Genomic DNA, 22,454 nt, shown 5'->3' on the forward strand with positions numbered 1-22,454 from the left:
AGGCTCGAAATGCGGCGGTTTACGACCAGCCGCTTTACGGCTCCGGTGTACTTGGAGGGCAGTGAGGGCGCCGCGTCTCGGTAGGTGTTCAGGGAGAGAGCTGTGGTCCGGGACAGGGAGGGAGGGATGGAGGTAGGTAGGTAATTGTGGAGCGAGGGGGTGTTGTAGTGCGGGAGCGGAGATGGGGAGATGGAACGGCTTTGTGCTGCGAGCGCCGAGCTTTCCCGAGCAGTCAAGTCCTTGGGTGGGGAGGGCAGTGTTGAGTGTCAGTATCAAAACATTTAGGATTCAAATAAGGACAGGCCATTCACCACAGAGAATTGTGGTGGAATTCTCCGCCCCGGAGGCTCAGTCATTCACAACAGAAGGAATGGGAGCCACATGAGACCACAGAAACTTAATCTGGAGTAACAGACAAACTGTCGGAGGATCTCAGCAGTTCTGTCCACCATGGAAAGCGTACTGTCTGGATGCATGACGGCTTGGTGTGGCGTCTTATCTTTACCTGTGACTACAAGTAACTGCAGAGTTCTGGACACAACTCAAAATGTTACGGAAACCACTCTCCCCTCCATGGACAAACAACAGGAATTCTGCAGATGCTGGAAATTCAAGCAACACACATCAAAGTTGCTGGTGAACGCAGCAGGCCAGGCAGCATCTGTAGGAAGAGGTACAGTCGACGTTTCAGGCCGAGACCCTTCGTCAGGATCCCCTCCATGGATTCTTGTTTGGATTTCTCTCTGCCTTGGTAAAGGGGCCAGCATAATCAAACACCCCAAACCACCCCGGACGTTCGCTCTTCCTCCCCTCCCATCAAGTAGAAGATACAAAACAACACGCATAAAATGCTGCAAGAGCTCACCAGATCAGGCAGCATCCATGGTAATGAATAAACAGACAATGTGCTGGGTGGAGACCCTGCTTCAGAAACAACTCTGAAAGCATGCACCAGCAGGTCAAGGACAGCTTTATCCCACTGTTTAAGATAATTGAACAGTTCCCTAGTATAATAAATGTACTTCTGACCTCACATTTCACCTTGTTATCATCTTGCACCTTATTGTCTACTGGCACTGCACTTTCTCTGTAACTGTAACACTTTATTCTGCATTGTTTTTGTTTTACCTTGTACTATATTGATGCACTGCTGTAATGAATTCACCTGTAAGATGTTTTCACTGTTCCTCAATATATGTGGCAGTAATAAACAACTTTAGTAAATTACATCTGTAGAGAACACAAAGTCTGTGAATCCTTAAGTTTCATAAATCATAGGAAAAGTACAATAACAGATGACCAAAACCAATACATTCAAACACACACAACTACTCCAGAAATCCCAGATCACCAAATACTGATTTAGTTATTGAAAATGGTGTCAGCAAATATCAAAGTTACCAAGCTATGTATTTTGTGAAATGGTAACTAAAAAAAATCTGGTGATTTGGATGTCAATATTACAACGTCAATTCCTGAATAATTCGGAGAAATGGATGGTCACAATTTTATCCACTGATAGTAATTGAAGAAATGTTTTGGTTTGGTTTTATATTATTCAAAAGTGTCAGTAAATAAAGCTGCATTTTCATAAATATTCCCAAAAGCTCTCATAACATAAAATAAATCAGTTAAAGAGTTTTTCCTCTCTTTGTTTACTGTTTGATTTAGATTTAGTATTGATTTAGTCCAATCTGTGAGGAATATTAACAGAAATAATTAACATTGAATAATATTCCCCAGCCCACTCTATGATGTAGTGTAACAGTTGATAGTCAACATCTATACCGGTTAAATACCCCTTATTGTAGAATATACAGTGAAGGAGCTTAGGATCGCCATCATTTCCGACTCTGAATTTATGTGCCGTCAGTAAGCAGTCTTGCAGTTGTTTGTCAGACTTACTGTATGTACTGAACAGTAAAAAAAAATTACAGACCATTAATGTAATGTGTGCAGGGTAACCAAAGCAGCACAGCAGCATCAGGAGAATACCTGAATCAGCTGTTTACCAACAGGCTTTCAGTCTCCACCTACAAGGCCGTGTTTTGATTAAAAGATTACAGTGCACTGTATTTGTATTTTTTTTATGTTTTATGTAAGGTATAAAAACAAACGGTATTATAGATTGGTGTGTGTGGCTTGGATTTCCAGCATCTGCAGATTTTCTCTTGTTAGTATTATAAACTTGTTCTGGTGTTAGATTTTCATCAGTGACGATGTTGGGAAACTTATCAATGAATTTCTCTGCTGTTACGTGATCAGCAAATGCTTTATCTTTAAAATTTTTTAAGTCTTTAAAGATTTAATGCCATACCTTTTCTTAAATTCCTGCAACCAGCGTGCTGAATATTCACAATTACCTTCAATTTTCAGTTCGTCGTGATAGATCTTTGCTTGTTTTCATGGTGAGCATAACGTTAAGCAGTATATGTTCACTCTGACGCAGACTTTTTCAATACATGATCGAGACCTTCATTTTTCACTTTATGCAGGTCACTTCTCAAAACCATCTGTAGTGCACAGAGACCTGCGCATCGCCTGGAAACCTCCCCAACGGATGTGAAATTTTCCATTTGTGATGTCATGTCAGCGCTCAAAAAAATTTGGGAATTTAGGAGTTTTCGGATAAGGGTTACTCAACCTGTATTAATACACTCCAAAGGAATTATAAAAGTTAGATTGTTTTATTCTAACAATATACACATACAGAACTCATTTAACATGTATAATATTTCAGTGTTATAAATGTAGGAGGAGCTAATGAATGCAATTGGCAGAAGGTGATCAAAAGTGGGTGTTTGTTGGGAAGGAGGATATTACCAGGACACTGGAGGCTGGAGGGGTGAGGCAAGGAGCCAAAGAACAATGAAAATGAAATCATTTTAAGTGTGTCAGGAATGACAAATTGCTCAAAAATGCCAAGTGTTAAAACATCATAAATTTAGATAAGTTACATTTCTCGCTTAAATTATTTGATAGAAAGTATTTAATTTCTGCCAAATGATAATTTTTGCTGTGACTTTGTAAGTATATTCTGATCCCTTGCTTGTTTTGAAGATTGGCTGTGAAACTTAATGTGAAGGAGAGCAAAAGATATGCTCCAGTGAGGATGATCCATTGTACATTTCACAGAATAGGTCACTTGTTTAAAGAATTTTGGGTTATAATGTAAGAAGGTAATTTGGTTTAGCAGCACCTTAGCTGGAAAAAGTTCTCAATAACCTATAGCTGGCTGCTTAGGGGGAAGAGAGACATTTTGAAAAATTAAGCTTGCATCCTGCCTTTGTCAACATCCTAAAATCTGTTATCTTTAGGTACAGTCTTGGTCTTTAATCAAAAATAATGAGGAAAACTGTACTTCAGGACCTGTGAAAGAAGCTGCATTTAATGATGAGTGTTCTTTACAGGCTAGTAAATGACTTTTAAAGTGTAGTCAGTATTATTCCATGACAATCACAATTGCCCATCTGTGCACTGCAAAATTCCTGAAAACAACTAGGAGATGAATAACTTTATATTAATTGGAAATGTCTGATAGATAAACGTTGTCTAATATGTCAGGAAACTTCCAATGTTAAAGCAATACCTTGAGATTTCCGCCATCAGTGGAGAATACAGATTGGACATAATGTTTCACCTGAAAGATGGCCTCTCCAGTTGTGCAACCTGGCAGTGCAGAGTCTATGCGAAAATTCTGGCGTGGGGGTCAACTGTAAATTTTCTGATTCAGATGTAAGAATGTCTTTTAATATGCCTGAATTTGAGCTTTTGTTTTTGGTTACAGTATCATTGAAAATTTGGATGAAAAAGCCTTTTATGGAACATGGCAAATCCTTTAAGAAGTGAAGTAATAAAGCTGTACAAAAATGTAAGTTCCCTGGCTTATGTTCTGTAACAACATTTAACTATGAATTTATGGTGAGGATTCAGTGTGTAGATGTACTGCTCCAAGATCAACCAAGTCATGTAGTTCAGCAAGTTTGCAGCTCGCTCCTTGATATAAATTAACCAACTCTCGTCAGCGTTAAAATGGCTGCAAGACTTTCAGTTTTACTCACCTTGGATCAAGCTGAGGAAAGATAAATAATCAGCGCTATTTCATTTTCTCCAGCAGTATTTGTTCTGCACCATTCCTAGGGACAACTGCTGATTGATAGTTAGACAATGCTGATTGCCTCAGCCTTCCTCCAAAGTGCCTTGGCTTGCTGCTGTTAGTAGTCCTGCACAGAAAGGGTAGATAGCTGACTGGTTGTCAGCAGCTGTGAACTGATTCATCACAGAAGAGGGACAAATTTAGAAGATATGTAGTAGTTATTTTCTATAGAAAGATTATCCTGACTTTGAACATTTGTGGTTACTGGAAGGATAATGTCTTAGGCCTGATTATTCCCTCTAGAAGTAGTGTGAAATATTCACTGACAATAGCATAGTGGACTACTCCAGATATATGTTCTTAAAGCCATACAGGCCATTTTTGTCTGGTGAAAGACCCCATCTTAGGCTAATAATGGCCTAGTAGCATTCACAAAGGCAATGACATTTTCCATTAAGAGAGAGACTTAAACCTAACCCAACACTCAGCATTAGTATGGCTGAATTTGTCACCCTTAACATGCCGAGCGTTGTCACCACCCTAAGACCCAGCAGGATCAGCCACATCCATATTGTTGTTAGTAGAGCAGCTGACAAGTTATATTGCTGGGAATGACTCACTTTCAGATGTCCAAAAGCTTTTCCAGCAACCACAGTCAACCAGGCAAGTAGCATATGCATTTCTTGTCATCTTTCAAACTTCTATAAATTATGGAATGGTCCCTCCAGTTTAGGTGGTGACAAATAACCCTACTGTTGCCAGAGAAATACCTCAAGATCCTGCAGATCTTACACAATGATATGCAACAGTGGCTCTGAAAGAGCACCTTTCAAGTTTAAGACTGAGGTCAAACAGAGGAGCCCCAACTCTGTTGTTTTTATTGCAACCATTCTTCACCTCACAGGCCAATACCTCCCACAAGGGGTCTAAATTCTCTACAGGACAGATGGGAGGGGCTCCTTAACTTTGAAAGGTTCAAGGCGAAGTGCAAGGTGTCAACTACTTCCATCATGGAGTTGCAATATGCAGGCGATAACGCCATCGTAGCTCACTCTGAGGAGGATCTACAGTGCATTATGGTTGCTTTGGCTGGAGCATACAAGCTCCTGGGACTTGATCTAAACATTAAGAAAACTCAAATCCTGCACCAACCTGCTCTATATCAAGCTCCTAAACCTCCAGCCATCCAAGTTGACAACATCCCTCTGGAGAACACTGATCATTTCCCAGATCTTAGCAAGCTTCTTTCTTCAAGCGCCAACATTGACCTTGAAGTAAATCACAGAATAGGCTTTACAAGTGGAGCATTTGCCAGGCTGAGAAAGAGGATTATTGAAGATCAGGATATCAAGATCAACACTAAGCTTCTGGTCTACAAAGCTATAGTCGTCCCCTCCTTGCTATATGGAGTGGAGTCATGGACAACATACAGCTGGCACATAAAATCCCCAGAAACTTACCAACAAAGATGCCTTCAAATGATTCTGAAAGTTAGCTGAAAGAACAGGCACACTAACTCCAGCATCCTGGAGGAAGCTAACATAAACTCCATAGCCACAATCGTGACTCAACACCAACTGCAGTGGGTCAGCCACTTAATCCATATGTCTGACTCCCGCCTCCCTAAATGACTCCTGTTCAGCCAACTCAAGGATGCAAAGCGCACTCCTGGACGGCAGAAAAGGTGGTTCAAAGTCAATACCAAGACCCACCTGAGGAAGTGCCACATCAACCTGAATGGATGGGAGAAATTAGCACAGCATAGCGAAGGCTGGAGAAGACTGTCTATGAGGGTACGCACAGCTCGAAGAATACCTCCACTGTGCCACTGAGGCTAAGCGGCTTTAACATAAGGAGAAACTGGGAGAAGTCCAGCCAGCTACATCCACCACCACTTCAATGACCTACAACTGCCAACACTGCGATAAGGCTTGTGGGTCACGGATCGGCCTCTTCGGTCATCTCAAGTCCCGCAAGTGACCAGATCAACCACCAGGAGAAGAGTCATACTCTACTACGAGTGATCGCTGATGATGATGATGATGACTGTTTGAAGAGGGATAGAGCATGAAAACCGAGATCTACAGATCATCGATCATTAGGGTAGGGAAACAATAGTGTCTGTTACAAAGCATATAAACTAGTACACTTGTGAAATATTAATGACTGTGTGAACATGGATTTATTAAAAGATTGTGTTTTACAAACCTATTGGGGTTTTTAAAAGGAGATAACTGTTTAATAGAGAAGTGAGAACCAGCTGTTAGATTTTCAGTTGATCTTTGATAAAATCTCACTTAAGAAGTTAGAATGCAATGTTAAAGCCAGTGGGATTTTATTATACTAACCATAGATACGGATGCAGTATCACACATCAAAGTTGCTGGTGAACGCAACAGGCCAGGCAGCATCTCTAGGAAGAGGTACAGTTGACGTTTCAGGCTGAGGCCCTTCGTTGTTTACAGATGCAGTATAATAGGTATCAAAAATTAGTTGACAGGTTATAGAGTAGGATTAAATTGATTTTTGTGATGTAAGATAGTGACTAGCAAGAACCACAGGGATCACTGCTTGGGATCAGTACACACAATATTTGTCAATGAGGGAACGGAATAATATTCCTAAGTTTGCTGACAGCATGAAACTTGGCGTGTTGTGAGGAGGGGCCAAAGAGGCTTCAAGGCAATTTAGGTGGGTTGAGTGGGCACTTCGTGGCATACGCAACTTAACAAAAAGTTAACCAGTTTAGGAAGGAATGACAGAAATGTAGAGACCTATTGGGAACTGCAGATGTACAATAAGATCTGAATATCCTTGTATAAAAGTCACTGAAAGCAAACATGCAGATATAGCAAACAGTTAAGGCAAATGGTATGTTAGCCTACATTGGCAAGAGGTTTTGTGTGTAGAAGCGAGAGAATCTTACTGTAGTAATGGTATTCTGCTTGGTGAGATGGCACATTAGATATTATATAAAGTTTTGATCTACTTACCTAAAAGTCTAAATTCCAAAGAGCACATCAAAGATTTGACAGACTGATTGCTCGTATTGCAGAACTGTGCTATGAGAAGAGTGTGAGTCAACTGGCCTTTTATTCACTGGAGTTTATAAGAGGGAGGAGATCAGGAGGTCAGTAGTTTACATGAGAATACCATTACATTTAAGTTTGCTTTCAAATCACACACCACCCTATATTCCTTCATCATTACCATATCAACATCATAATTACCCAAACAATAACATTATTAGATAGATTGCAGTGGAATATAGAAAGGATGTCGTTAAAATAGAGAAAATATATGACAAACAGCAAAGGACTCAGTAGTAATCCATGCAGCACACAACTGGTCATAGGCTTCCAATCTGAAAGGCAACCCTATGCCTTATACCATCAATCCATTTTTTTATATGTCTAATTTGCTAACTGATCCTGTATCACATGAGTTAACCTTGTGAACCAGCCTACTGTGCAGAATCTTGTCAAAGGCCTTGCCCAGATAGTCAACTTCTACTACCCTACCCTCACCACCCTCTGGTTGTCTCTTCAAAATAGTTTGCTCAAATTCAGCTAACATGATTTTCCATGAACAAAGACTTAGTCAGTACTTGCCTTTCCAAATTCAAATAAATCACTGATAGAAGGCTTGATAGCCAGGAGATTCCTGACTTATCCCCACAGTCCTTCATAAATAAAAGCACATTACCCATCTTCCAGTGTTCTCATACCTCACTTACAGCTAATGATGTTAAAAATTCTATACCAATTTCTTCTTTTACCTACCATAACTTCTTAGGATATATAGTGCCTGGTCAGGCCTGAGGACCTTATCTACTTTATGCATTTCAGAACCTCCAACAGGTCCTCCTTCAAATGTTAATATACGCCTTAATATCACTCTAGCCTTGCCCAAATTCATTAGTTTCCATAGCCTCCTCAACCGTCAATCCTGACTAATAGACTCTTTAAGAATTCATCTATTTCCCATAGCTCCACACATAGATAACCACATTGATTCTTAAGGGAGCCTACTCTCCCGCCAGTTACCCTTTTACTCTCAGTATACTCATGGAATATTTTAGAATTCTCCTTTATCTAATCTGGCAGGCTGGTTGCAGAAATTTATGAAAAGGCACGGAATTAAATTTTTAAAGCATTTGCTGATCACGGAAATCTAGCACCAGAATGTCTATAATGCTGATTGTTTTTATTCCTTACATAAAACCTGAAAAAAAGTAAAAATAAAATAGTGTACTGTAATCCAAGCATGGGCTCACAGGTGGAGACTGAAAGCCTGCCGTTGTTAGTTGTTGTTCAACAGCTGACTCAGGTATTCTGCCAATGCTGCACTGCTGCTTTTGTTACCCTGCACACATCGTATTTTCATTATATTAATGGTATGTAATAAAGTACCCGCGTGATGAACAAGTGTAAGACAAAGTCTGCTTACCGTTAGCACAATATTCAGAATCGGAAATAATGGCAATCCCAAGCTATCATTATATATTCCAAAATCCAAAAAAATTAAAAATCTGAAACACTTCCGGCCCTAGGCGTTTTGAATAAGCGGTACTCAGTCTGTAGTAGGTTTTATGACTTTGGCTTAATTCAGTCTTGTATAACACTTAATGTCTCCAGATGACATCAGACACTATCTCCACTGTGTAGGAGAGTGGTCCAGTTCTATCCTTAATCTTTCCAAGTACTCATTTTTGATCATCTCTATAGTCCCACACCAGGACCACACTTTAGGCTCTGGACAACCCTTTTGCCAAGCTGTACACTATAGCTGGCTGGTACAGTGCATCCATTCATTTTCAGCAATGACTGAAACTGTTCCACAACAGATTGTGGTCCATTGTCACTGACTAAGTGTTCTGAAACACCAATCCTTGCAAAGAGGCTTATCAACACATCAACAGTGTGCAAGGCTATAGTGGAGGCTATTGGGAACACTTCTGGCCACTTTGTAGCTGCATCCACTGCTACCAAGAAATTTGTGCCCATGAATGGTCTGGCAAAATCTATGTGAATCCTCTGCAAGGGCAATGCAGGCCATTCTCAGCGATGGAAAGGTGCTGCTCTTGGCATCTTCTGCATGTCTTGGCATTCCAAACAGTACATGGCAAGTTGTCCGATCTGCTGATCAATGCCAGGCCATCACTTCTGCTGTAAGCCATATTGCTTTTCATTCAGGCATCTTCACCCTTCCATTTCAACTTTGAAGAATGGTCTCAGCCCAAAACGTCGACTGTTACTCATTTCCATAGATGCTGCCTGACCTTCTAAGTTCCTGTAGAATTTTGTGTGTGTTGTTTTGGATTTCCGGCATCTGCAGGCTTTCTCAGGTTTATGATTTGCTTGCTTGCTTGTTAGTTTTCACACTTTATATCTCAAGTCTATTCAGACCTGTGTCACTCATCATTATCAAATTTTTCATCAACAGCTTGTAGATTAGTACTCTTTTTGAAACCACACCTTTTTATCTTTTTCTCTTCCCTGTGCAGTCCATTTATTTTTGTCTGCCCGACATGCTCTTTGAATGTGTCATACTTTGTTGCATTTTCACCCAATGCACTCAACAAAACCGGCACTCTGTACTCATCGGCTATTTTATTTGCTTCAAAAAATTGCTCAGTTCACTGAGAATACACTCTGTCATCTGTTGTACAGTTGAACGCGTCTATCTTTCCAATGTAGCTAGCCATTTCTGTTTTTTAAATTTATTATTATCACCTATTACTGTCTGCTAAAGAACTGTGGCTGTACTTGTTGTTTGTTAATTTTGTCCATTTTCTAGCTCTTTTTATTACTTGAATGTCTCTATCCCCTTCCGAATTAAAGCGTGCTGCACTTCAACAGGTATTTTAAAACTTCCTTGTTACCACTGTTATGTTTTGTAATTCCAGAAACTAATCAAAAGAAAAACACAGGATATTGGATAATTGCCTGCTTCATTTTTCTTTTCCTGTTTTTAATGAGTTGCTCATATATGATGTGGTGGCATAATAACTTAGTGTTTTGCGAAAGTTTGGGCACCCCTGGTTAAAATTTCTGTTACTGTGAATAGCTAAGCAAGTAAAAGGTGACTTGATTTCCAAAAGGCATAAAGTTAAAGATGACACATTTCTTTAATATTTTAAGCAAGATTTACAGTTTCAAAATAACAAAAAAGGAAAAGTGCCTGAAGCAAAAGTTTGGGCACCCTGCATGTACTTGGTAACACCCCCTTTGGCAAGTATCAGCTTGTAAACGCTTTCTGTAGCCAGCTAAGAGTCTTTCAATTCTTGTTGGGGAGATTTTTGCCCATTCTTCCTTGCAAAAGGCTTCTTGTTCTGTGAGATTCTTGGGCCATCTTGCATGCACTGCTCTTTTGAGGTCTATCCGCAGACTTTCGATGATGTTTAGGTTGGGGGACTGTGAGGGCCATGGCAAAACCTTCAGCTTGCGCCTTTTGAGGTAGTCCATTGTGGATTTTGAGGTGTGTTTAGGATCATTATCCTGTTGTAGAAGCCATCCTCTTTTCATCTTCAGCTTTTTTTTTTTAGCAGACAGTGTGATGTTTGCTTCCAGAATTTGCTGGTATTTAATTGAATTCATTCTTCCCTCTATCAGTGAAATGTTCCCCGTGCCACTGGCTGCAACACAAGCCCAGAGCATGATCGATCCACCCCCGTGCTTAACAGTTGGAGAGGGGTTCTTTTCATGAAATTCTGCACCCTTTTTTCTCCAAACATACCTTTGCTCATTGTGGCCAAAAAGTTCTATTTTAACTTCATCAGTCCACAGGACTTGTTTCCAAAATGCATCAAGCTTGTTTAGATGTTCCTTTGCAAACTTCTGATGCTGAATTTTGTGGTGAGGACGCAGGAAAGGTTTTCTTCTGATGACTCTTCCATGAAGGTCATATTTGTGCAGGTGTCGCTGCATAGTAGAACAGTTCACCACCACTCCAGAGTCTGCTAAATCTTCCTGAAGGTCTTTTACAGTCAAACGGGGTTTTGATTTACCTTTATAGCAATCCTATGAGCAGTTCTCTCGAAAAGTTTTCTTGGCCTTCCAGACCTCAACTTGACCTCCACCATTCCTGCTAACTGCCATTTCATAATTACACTACGAACTGAGGAAATGGCTACCTGAAAACATTTTGCTATCTTCTTATAACCTTCTCCTGCTTTGTGGACATCATTTATTTTAATTTCAGAGTGCTAGGCAGCTGCTTAGAGGAGCCTATGGCTGCTGATTGTTGGGACAAGGTTTGAGGAGTCAGGGTATTTATAAAGCTTTGAAATTTGCATCACCTGGCCTTTCCTAACAATGACTGTTAACAAGCTATAGTCCTAACAAGCTAATTAAGGTCTGAGACCTTGGTAAAAGTTATCAGAGCTCAAATCTCTTGGGGTTCCCAAACTTTTGCATGGTGCTCCTTTCTTTTTTTTCACTCTAAAATTGTACAAAACAAAAATAATACACCAATCTTGCTTAAAATGTTGAAAAGAATGTTTCATCTTTAACTTTATGACTTTCGGAGATCAGTTCATCTCTACTCACTTAACTATTTACAGTGTTACGTACCCCGTAACTGGATTGCCAAACCAGCAGAAATGGACCACTTAGTTGGAGTCTGGATTACTGGAACTAAGAAAGTTTTATTAAAGAAATAAGTAACACAGTACTCTAATAGTAAGGATATAAATGCAACAGGTTAGCAATGAATAAACACACATGTACACAGAACTAGGATAATAGGATCAATCAAGCTCTATCGCAGTCTAGGGGTAAAATGATCAGTCTCAAGTGACACAGAGTTCAGTTCAGTTTCAGTTCACAGTAATCGCTGTTGTGTCATTGGGGAGAGAGAGAGCGAATGATGATATTCAAATCGGATTCAAACAGACCTTTGATATTCCTCGCAGTTAGCTTTTGGGCGAGCCCTTTTTAATGTCTTCTGAGGTCACCGACTGTGACCCGTCCGTTCGGATACAATCGTTCTTCTGCGGTGAACCCGGCACCCAGGCAAGGGTGGACACACACACCAGGTTCCCGCCGATCGTACCGTCTCACCCTGTGCGTCTATGATTGGTCCCACGACCAGACCTCCAAAATTCCCACCAACTTGTGGGGGCACACCGCACTTCCAGGGTCTCGTTATCTCGTGGTGTCATGGTGTGTCTTGCCTTAGCGAACCTGTTCCTTTTATCCCCCTGCTGGGGTATCGCCTGTCCATCAAACTTCAAACAGTTCAGGTTCAAAGCAACCAGTCTCTGACAATACTGGGAACTGTGTCTCCTTTTCGTTAATCCCTCTCGTCTCTTTCTTATTAGCATTTTGAATGTTCCCCCCATTTGTCTCTCGCTTATCTCTCTTATCGGCATCTTCTGATAACTTGGTCATAACAGTAACAGAAAATTTGACTGGGGTGCCCAAACTTTTGCATGCCGCTGTATACCATTCAATTACTTCTTGTATATAACCAATAATGTATTATGTAAACAAATAAAGAATGCTTACTCAAACAATATATTTACAGTATTATTCAAATATTACTGAAATATTAAATGCAATGTTAGCATTCATTTCAAGAGGACTAGAAGATGAAAGCAAGGATGTAATGCTGAGACTTTATAAGACATTGGACAGACTGCACTTGGAGCACTGTGAGCAGTTTTAGGCCGTGTATCTATGAAAAATTGTGCTGGTATTGGAGAGAGTCCGGAGCAGGTTCACAAGAATGATCTCAGGAATTAAAGGTTAATGTATGGGGAGTGTTTGGCTCTGGGCCTGTATCTATGGAGTTTAGAAGTATGTGGGTGGCATCTCATTGAAACCTGTCTAACATTGAAAGGCCTAGGTAGAGTGGATGTGGAAGAGTCTGGGACCAGAGGGCATTGCCTTAGAATAGAAGGACATTTCTTTAAAACAGAGATAGCCAGAGGTAGGTAAACCTGTATAGTTCATTGCTACAGATGGCCAAGTCATTAGGTATATTTAAAACGGAGGTCAACAGATTCTTGATTAGAAAGAGAATCAAAAGTTATGGGGTGAAGGCAGGAGAATGGGGTTGACTAGGATAATAAATATGCCATGATGGAATGATGGAGCAGACTCAATGGGCCAGGTGGCCTAATTCTGCTCTTATCTTGATATCTTGTGGTCTTACCACATCCCTAGATGTCTTGCCCTTTAACTTAGTACCTAGCTCCCTGAACACACTTTGCAGGACTTTATCACCCTTCCTACCCATATCATTGCTACCAACGTGGACCACGACCTCTGGGTGGTCATCTTTCCACTTAAGAAAGCTATGGACTCAATCCGAGATGTCCCAGGAAGCAGGGTCCTGGGAAGCGGTTTATATAATTTGAGATTGCGATCTCACACCAAACATAATACATATCCTTCACTTTCTTGTAAACTTCACCCAGATGTAACCATTCCGCCCATAGTTATGTGAATAGAAGTCTTTTACTGCTAAGTAATTCTCCCACTATTTATCTGGAATAAGGAGCAGAAAGCAATCAGTACTGTATCACTAGTTGAATGCACTATTAGGGCCACACTGGCAGAGTTTGCAAAGCTAGTAAACAGCAGAAAAAGGACAAAATACAGAGAAACAAGAAACCCCAGAAAGGAAAACACAACAATGTACACAAGATGGAAGAAAGCAGTTCTGATGAAAAGGACTCAGACGAAAGTGAATTGTCTTGTCTGCAACTTCACAGCGTGAAAGGAACAGATGATCGGAGAGTAATAAGGATCACTCCACAAGTGGTGGGCGTGAGACTGAAAATGGAGTTGGACACAGGCTCAGCTTTAACAGTGATCTCTACACGACTACAAACGACTGTTTTCTCACATACCTCTGAAACGAACTAAACTACTGCTAAAAACTTGCACAGGACAGAAAGTGCGTCCCAAAGGTAAAATTAAAGTGACCATGACCTACAGAGACAAAACACAGCAGCTGAACCTCTATGTACTGAAAAATGGAGGACCACTGTTGCTGGGACGTGAACGGCTCTGGAAAATCCAGTCGGATTGCCACGCCATCAAAGAACTAGATGTGTCAACAAAGGAGGGCAGCTCGACGGGGAAGATGTCTGCAGCTCTCCTCTCACCCATTGTCGACTATTACAACGACGAGGAGGAGCTAGACAGCGTTGAAGATGAGGACAAATGCAGTATCCGTGGCCGTGACTCAGATAAAGATAAGACTACCTGGAAGTAAAAGAGCAGATGTACCAGGAGAAATTGACATCTCTCAAAAGACAGCTACAGCAGTTACAGGAAGGCACTTTGCAGGAGTATCAGAAAAAGTTGAAGAAACTAGATCAACAATACAAGGAAAGAATATGAAATGCAGAGCTTTTTCTGCAACGGGGAACAGGACAAGTGGAAAGGGATTATATTAAAGAGAAGAAAGCAGCAGTGAAGGAATTTGAAGATAAAAAGATTGAGTTAGAAGAAAAGAAAAAGATGATTGAGAATGAGAGGCTAACAATGGAACTCACAGGAGATTCTATGGAGGTAAAGCCAATAATGACTAGGAAACTAAGGAGGAGACCTAATGACCCTGTTCCAATTACAGACAAAAGAGGAAAATCTGCACCTGCACAGTTAAATTACTTGTTCACAGATGAACAGATAATAGAAGATCTGTAAACTCAATAAGCTTAAATTTCTGAAAACACCAGCATCCCTTGTCTTCTCCTGAGCATCTTCCCAGCACTCCTGCTGAATCACCAGCACAAAGATATGAAGCACAAATAGAAGATGGAAAGTTATATTACGATAAGAGATGGTATCATAAAGGTCAGGCTGTTGTTACATACCCCGTAACTGGGTTGCCAAAGGAGCAGAAATGGAACACTCGTTGGAGTCTGTGATTACGAGGAACTCGTAAAGTTTTATTAAAGAAATAAGTAATACAGTACACTAATCGCAAGGATATAAATGTAACAGGTTAGCAATGATAATACACACATATACACAGAAATAGGGTAATAGGAATCAGCCAAGCTCTATCGCAGTCTAGGGGTAAAATGATCAGTCTTAAGTGAAGCAGAGTTCAGTTCAATTTAGTGCAGTTCGAAGTAATCGCTGTTGTTGTACCGTTGGAGAGAGAGAGGGAGTGAGAGATGCAGTTGGTGTCGGGCAGACCTTTTGATGTCTTCTGATCCCGCTGTGGTCACCGACTGTGACCCCTCTGTTCCGGATACGATCGTTCTTCCGCGGTGAACCGGGCACCCAGGCAAGGGCGGACACACATCCCAGGTTCCCACCGATCGTACCCTTACACCTTGTGAGCCTCTGACCAATTCCCGCAAACTGGTCCTCCAAACTCCCACCAATTTGTGGGGGCACACTGCTCTTTCCAGGGTCTCGTGGCGTGTCTCGTGCCTTAGCAAACCTGCTGTTTTTATCCCCCTGCTGGGGTGTCACCTGTCCATCAAACTTCAAACAGATCAGGTTCAAAGCAAACAGTCTGTCAATACCTGAATTGTGGTTCTTTCTCGTTAATCTCTCTTTTCTCTCTTATTAGCATTTTGAATATTTCTCCATTGTCTTCTGTTATCTCTGTCATTAGCATCATCCATCCGGTAGCTCTGCTTGGCATCACACATGACACCCCCACCCTTAAAAGGATTTTTACGGGGTAAAAATTATGGGCATGAATGCACATTATAAGATACACCCTAATATACAGGTAGTCATCAGCTATTCAGCTAATACAGAGAACTTTAAGTTTTAACACCTTGACAGACAATCAGCAATCATATTGTCAGTTCCTTTTATATGTTTTATCTTAATATCAAATTCCTGTAATACCAGGCTCCAACTTGATAAGCATTTGTTTTTATCCTTCATTGTGGCCAAAAACACTAATGGATTGTGATCAGTGTAGATTATCAGTGGTTTCCGTGCCGGACAAATATAAACCTCAAAATGTTGTAATGCCAGTATGATTGCCAGTAATTCCTTCTCCACAGTGGAATAATTTCTCTGATGGACATTAAACTTCTTAGAAAAATAAGCCACTGGGTGTTCAATCTCCTCTTTGTCTGTCTGCAACAACACCGCCCCTGTCGCTTCGTCGTTAGCATCTGTTGCTAGGGAGAAGGGTTTTGAAAAGTCAGGCGCATTCAATACAGGGTGGTGACACGGAATCGCCTTCAGACTCTCGAAGGCTTGTTGACAAAGGTGGTTCCACACAAACTTCGCATTTTTCGGCAAGAACTTAGTAAGAGGGAGGGTAATATTCGCAAAGTTTTTGCAAAACTTCCGATAGTACCCCACCATCCCAAAGAACCTTCTCAGGGCTCTCTTGTCCGTTGGGTTGGGAACTTCAGAGATAGCCCGCACCTTAGCCTGCATCGGGTCCAGCTGCCCCTGTCCTACCACATACCCCAGATAAGTGACCTTAGCGTGGCCGAGCTCACTTTTCACGAGGTTCACTGTCAGGTTGGCTTCAGACGGCCGTTTAAACAGTTCCTCTACTGCCACAATGTGCTCCTCCCACGTGTCACTCCAGAGCACTAAATCGTCAATATACGCTTCTGCGTTCTTTAACCTTTTTATCACTGAATTAATCATCCTTTGGAAGGTCCCTGGGGCGTTCTTCATGCCAAAAGGTAAAACATTATACTCGTATAACATGGATGGAGTGACAAATGCTGAGATTTCTCTAGCCCGGTCGGTTAAAGGAACGCATCAGTACCCTTTCAGCAAATCGATCTTGATGATGTACTTAGCTCTCCCCACTCTATCGATGCAATCGTCTACCCTTGGGATGGGGTACGCAACAGTTTTTGTGATGGCGTTTACCTTTCTGTAATCTGTACAGAATCGTATGCTCCCTTCGGGTTTCGGGACAACAACACAGGGAGAAGCCCATTCCAATTTGGATGGCCTAATAATACCTGTGGCTAGCATGTGTTCAATTTCTTTCTCCAATAGCTTTCCCTTCTCCAAGTTCATCCTATAGGGGTGTTGCTTAATAGGCTGATCTGATGTAACGACAACATCATGTACCGTCCCCTTGCATCGCCTCAGGACATCCGGACATACATCTGCATGCCGGTTAATTAGCTTTATCAGCGGCTCAATCTGTTCAGGAGTTAAGTGAGAGACCTTATCAGCAAAGTTGGCCAAAACAATAGAGTTCTCCCATGTGGTTGGCACCATATTTATCTTTTCAAGATGGGTTTTCCCCTTATCATTTGGCACCCCAGCCTCATTAATTTTCGTGATAACACCGACTAGATCTGCTTTCTGATCGTGGTAAGCTTTTAGCATATTAATACGTACTAATTAGGTCGGCTTATGTCTACAATACTCAATAATATCCTTCCTCATGTTCGGCCAGTAAATCTCTTTCATAATTCTATCGACTGTTTTCCTCACCCCAAAATGTCCATCGAGGGGTATCTTGTGGGCCAGGTTAAAAAATCTCGTTCCTATAAATATTCGGCACTACCACCTGGTGTACCACCCCCCACTCCTCATCTGCGGGCACGGTACTTGGTCTCCACTTCGTCATCAGTACTTCCTCCTTCACATAATAGCCCACTTGTTCCCTATTTATCTCTGCTTCGGAGAGAGCTGTCTCCGTCAAAACCATCAGCTCTCGTCTCGTTCCTGTGCCTGTATAAATTCCTCCCTCGCTAATGATAAATCTACCTCAACTCCCTCACTTCCTTCCGCTCCACTATGCTCCTTCTTCTTACTTTCTAACCTCTCCTGGTACAAGGCTGGTAAAAACGTCTCAGCTAAATCTACATTTGCTTCGGCAGCCCTTCTGGACATTGGCCGAGTTACTGCACAAATGGGATAAACCTGTGAATCCACGGTCAGGTCCTCAGTCCTGGCAGGCTTGCTCGTCAGCTTTACTGCTGGGTACACATCTCCACCTGCAAGGTCGTTACCGAGTAAGACCTCCACGTCTTCTATCGGTAATTCAGGCCTCACCCCTGTCGTGACCGGTCCGGAGACCAAGTCACTTTTTAGGTGTATCTGGTGCAAAGGTACTGCTTCAGTCCCTTTCCCAATGCCTTTTATCACACTGACCTCCCCAGTCTCGGTCTCTGCACTAAAGTCTAACACCCTCCTTAAGATCAATGACTGACAAGCCCCAGTGTCTCTCCAGATCCGTACTGGAACTGGGTTTGACCCCTCCTTCACCAAAACCAATCCGGCGGAAATAAACTTCTTGCGCCCTTCCTGAACTCTATCAGACCTCTCCTCCCCTAGCGGTTTGTTTGCCGGCTCAATACAGCCAGTCGGAGTCGTCGTTTTTCCTTTCCCTGTCTCCTTCTTTGGGGCAAAACACCTGGACACAATGAGACCAGCTTTCCTACAATTATAGCATACGTACCAAGAGACTTCCTACCAAACTGCTTCCTGTCTTCCTTATCCTTCTCACTAGTCCCCGGCTTACTTTCTGGCTTTTCCGGCGGACTTTCTCCGCCCTCTCGACTACCCTTCTGGTAGCTCTTACTCGGGGTAAACTTTGCTTTGTGTGTTAACGCATACTCATCCGCTAACTTAGCAGCTGCAGCTAAGGTTTCTGCCTCTTTCTCATCTAGATAGGGTCTCATACCTTCAGGGACACAACCTTTAAATTGCTCAATCAGTATTAGCTGTAGCAGTCTGTCATAATTCCCAGTGACCCCTTTCGAGGCGCACCAATGCTCACAATACATCTGCATCTCACGGGCAAACTCTAAATACTGCTTCCTCACATTCCGGAACCTTTGCTGGTATGCCTCCAGGACCAACTCATAAATCCTGAGTATAGCCTCTTTCACCACATCATACCTCTGGGCATCTTCTGCTGACAACGCTGAGTAAGCTTGTTGAGCCTTCCCCTTAAGTACGCTCTGAAGCAAAACAGCCCACTTATCCCTCGGCCAGTCCTGACTTGCAGCGACTTTTTCAAAATGCAGAAAGTACCGATCAATATCGGCCTCGTCAAATGGGTGAACCAACCTAACCTCCTGGGTCGCCCTGAACCCTCCACCTTGGTTCGGCATTTGGCCCTTTATTAGTGACATCCTTAACTTCTCAAGCTCCAGCTCCCTTTCCTTCTCTCTCTCCTCCCGTTCTAACTGCCTTACTCTCTCTTCCCATTCTAACTGCTCGGAACTCGTGCTCGAGTCTTAATTTTTCCATCTGCAGCTGCACTGCTTCTCCACCAGGTTTGCTCATAGACACCACCTCCAGCTCCCCGTGGGGAAACACACCTTCAGATACATAATGCTCAACGATAGCTCTGTGCATCTCCGCTCTCCTCATTGTCGGCTTCCCCTTAAAAAGGTTCAACCATTTGGCAACAGTCACCAATTCTGATTTCCTGGCATCCTCTAATGCCTCCAAGGTTGGGGCCTTTAGAAATTCCTCAATCTCCATTTCTGCTGTTTGCCCTTTTTTTTCCGTTCGGGAATTTTAACCCAATCAATTTACCCAGTCCCAATTTTGGCATTCAAGATCCCAGACGAGATCCCCACTTATGTTACATACCCCGTAACTGGGTTGCCAAACCAGCAGAAATGGAACGCTCGTTGGAGTCTGGATTACTAGGAACTAATAAAGTTTTATTAAAGAAATAAGTAATACGGTACACAACCGCAAGGATATAAATGTAGCAGGTTAGCAATGATAATACACACATATACACAGAAATAGGGTAATAGGAATCAACCAAGCTCTATCGCAGTCTAGGGGTAAAATGATCAGTCTTAAGTGAAGCAGAGCTCAGTTCAGCTTAGTGCAGTTCGAAGTAATCGCTGTTGTACCGTTGGAGAGAGAGAGGGAGTGAGAGATGTAGTTGGTTTCGGGCAGACCTTTTGATGTCTTCTGATCCCGCTGTGGTTATCGACTGTGACCCCTCCGTTCCGGATACAATCGTTCTTCCACGGTGAACCCGGCACCCAGGCAAGGATGGACACACACACCAGGTTCCCACCAATCATACCCTTACACCCTGTGAGCCTCCGACCAATTCCCGCAAACCAGTCCTCCAAACTCCCAGTAGCTTGTGGAGGGCACACTGCTCTTTCCAGGGTCTCGTGGCGTGTCTCGTGCCTTAGCAAACCTGCTCTTTCTATCCCCCTGCTGGGGTATCACCTGTCCATCAAACTTCAAACAGTTAAGGTTCAACAAACAGTCTGTCAATATCTGAATTGTGTTTCTTTCTCGTTAATCTCTCTTATTAGCATTTTGAATGTTTCTCCATTGTCTTCTGTTATCTCTCTCATTAGCACCATCCACCCGGTAGCTCTGCTTGGCGTCACACATGACACTATCTATTTGGAATCTAAGGACAATACGAAGATTGGCTGTGTAATTAGCTCAGTTGGAACAAATGAGATATGGGTAAGGAAGACAAGTGATAGCACAAAGATACGTATATATCTAGGACAGCTGCACAAAGGAGTCTTCATTATACGGAGGCGATCTGCTGCCTAGAACTCTTAGCAAGTTGGAGGTGCACATCTTCGTAACTCCCTATGCTCAGAGGTCAACTTTTCATGACTTTTATATGGAAATTTATATTAAAACAAACAAGTTTAGTGACAGACGTTACCCGGAGAGGCAGAGAAGACCCCCCCCCCCAAGAGACTTGAGTTATAAATGGGTCTTAGACCAAAGGTAAAAAAAAGGCTTGTTATAATTTGATATTATTACGTTATTTTGTTATAATTTGATATTATTAAGTTACTAAATAAACAAATGGTAGGCATTTGTATGTTAAGGGTAAACATATTTATTTAGCATAGTGCCCTAGTAAAAACAATAGTTGATACACTGTTAAAATAAAAGGAGAGGAGTGTACTGTATAATAAGGGACTACTTTATGTTCTAGTAACACGTCATCGAATGTGCTATTAGGCACGTATTGATCTGTACGTGTGTGTTAAAGTTCGGACTCTACCAGTAAAGAACCATGGAAACTTAGTTCCTGTCTCCAGCATTGTTATTAATAATATAGTTGTGTAAACAGGCCACATACACAACAGGTACATTAATTACAGGGAAGTTGATCAAAGTTCTTTAAATACATTAAAAGTTGAAAAATGAACTTTTCATCTAGAGTTAATTCAATATTTTGCCTTACAGCTGCTGTACCTTGGCAAAGAATACCCAAAAGGAGCAGATTACTTCAGGGATCATCTTAAGAAGACTTTCATGAAAAACAAAGATGTTACAGATCCTGAGAAAATCAAGGAACTAATAGCAAGGGGGCAGTTTGTGATAAAGGAACTTGAAGCTTTGTATTATCTTAGGAAATACAGAGCAATGAAACAACGCTATGAAGAGAATACTGACTGACTTTATAACACTACTGTTGACTTCCAGAATGTACTGTTGCCACAGCTTTGTGATTCTATGATCAACAGGCATATTACCTGTAATTCACAGATGCACTTGAATCTACTAATCACTTATGGTGTACTTAAGAGCCAAGTAGTGTAGAACTTCATGATTCAACTAACATCCTTGAAATGGAAGAATTACATCTGCTGAGTAGCCAGCCAGATCAATAAGCTTTCTGTTGTTAAGGGGTCTGCTGTGTGTGGAACCCAGCAAATTATTGTAACAAATTGTTACAATCTGAAAATTCAAGCACTGTTTTAAAATGAATGGGTCTTATTGCTGATAGATTGCAACTTACTTTGAATTCTATTGATATCTAAAAGGATAAACCACTTTAAAGGTACAATTACTAATAGAACAATATTGAAATTTGCTAAAATCACAAGATACACAGCTGCTGCAAGTGTGGTCAGTAAAATGTAGCAATCAGTGGCAACACTTAAAACAATTTACTGCATTTAAAATGCAGCGGGTAAACAAATTTTCATTAAACATTAATGATTAATTTTTATGTATTTGTTTATATTTTATTGATACAGCTAAATAGTGTGAAAGTTACTACACAAATGCAATTTCTTGCTTTGGCAGTTTTGATACTGTAGAAAACTGAGTGGGCTTTGTTGAAGCCTAATGGTGCGATACTTCACCTGTGAGTTTGTTGGGGTCATATACTGTGTCCGGTGCTCCCAGTGAGGCCTCTTGTGTATCAGTGAGACCCAACGTAGATTAGGAGACCACTTTGATGAGCATCTATGCTCCGTCAGCCAGAAAAAAGTGGGATCTTCCCGTAGCCACCCACTTCAATTCTACTTCCCATTCCATTCCAACATGTCAGTCCATGGCCTCCTTTACTGTTGCAATGAGGCCACACTCAGACTGAAGGAGCAACACCTTATATTCCATCTGGGTAGCTTCCAACCTGATGGCATGAACACCAATTCTCAAACTTCCAGTAACTGTCTCCCACTTCTCCATTCCCATTT

At 41.7% G+C, this 22,454-nt stretch overlaps 1 protein-coding gene across 1 annotated transcript; it reads left to right on the plus strand.

Moving 5' to 3' along the window:
- The first annotated feature begins 9 nt into the window (after nt 1–9).
- On the plus strand, nt 10–21,982 carry LOC140186891 (electron transfer flavoprotein regulatory factor 1-like). Its single transcript, XM_072241619.1, has 3 exons — nt 10–80; nt 3,788–3,871; nt 21,214–21,982. The coding sequence occupies exons 2-3, from the start codon at nt 3,827–3,829 to the stop codon at nt 21,424–21,426; spliced, it is 258 nt and encodes an 85-aa protein (XP_072097720.1). The 5' UTR covers nt 10–80; nt 3,788–3,826; the 3' UTR covers nt 21,427–21,982.
- Nucleotides 21,983–22,454: the final 472 nt, after the last annotated feature.

Source organism: Mobula birostris, chromosome 23 (genome assembly GCF_030028105.1).
Source record: "Mobula birostris isolate sMobBir1 chromosome 23, sMobBir1.hap1, whole genome shotgun sequence".
Taxonomy (NCBI): domain Eukaryota; kingdom Metazoa; phylum Chordata; class Chondrichthyes; order Myliobatiformes; family Myliobatidae; genus Mobula; species Mobula birostris.

Excerpts from the sequence above, each read along its gene's own strand:
- LOC140186891 (XM_072241619.1), top strand. The coding sequence starts at position 3,827 with ATGGCAAATCCTTTAAGAAGTGAAGTAATAAAGCTGTACAAAAAT. Across the intron at positions 3,872-21,213 it reads TAATAAAGCTGTACAAAAAT|CTGCTGTACCTTGGCAAAGA; the intron begins GTAAGTTCCCTG and ends TTTGCCTTACAG.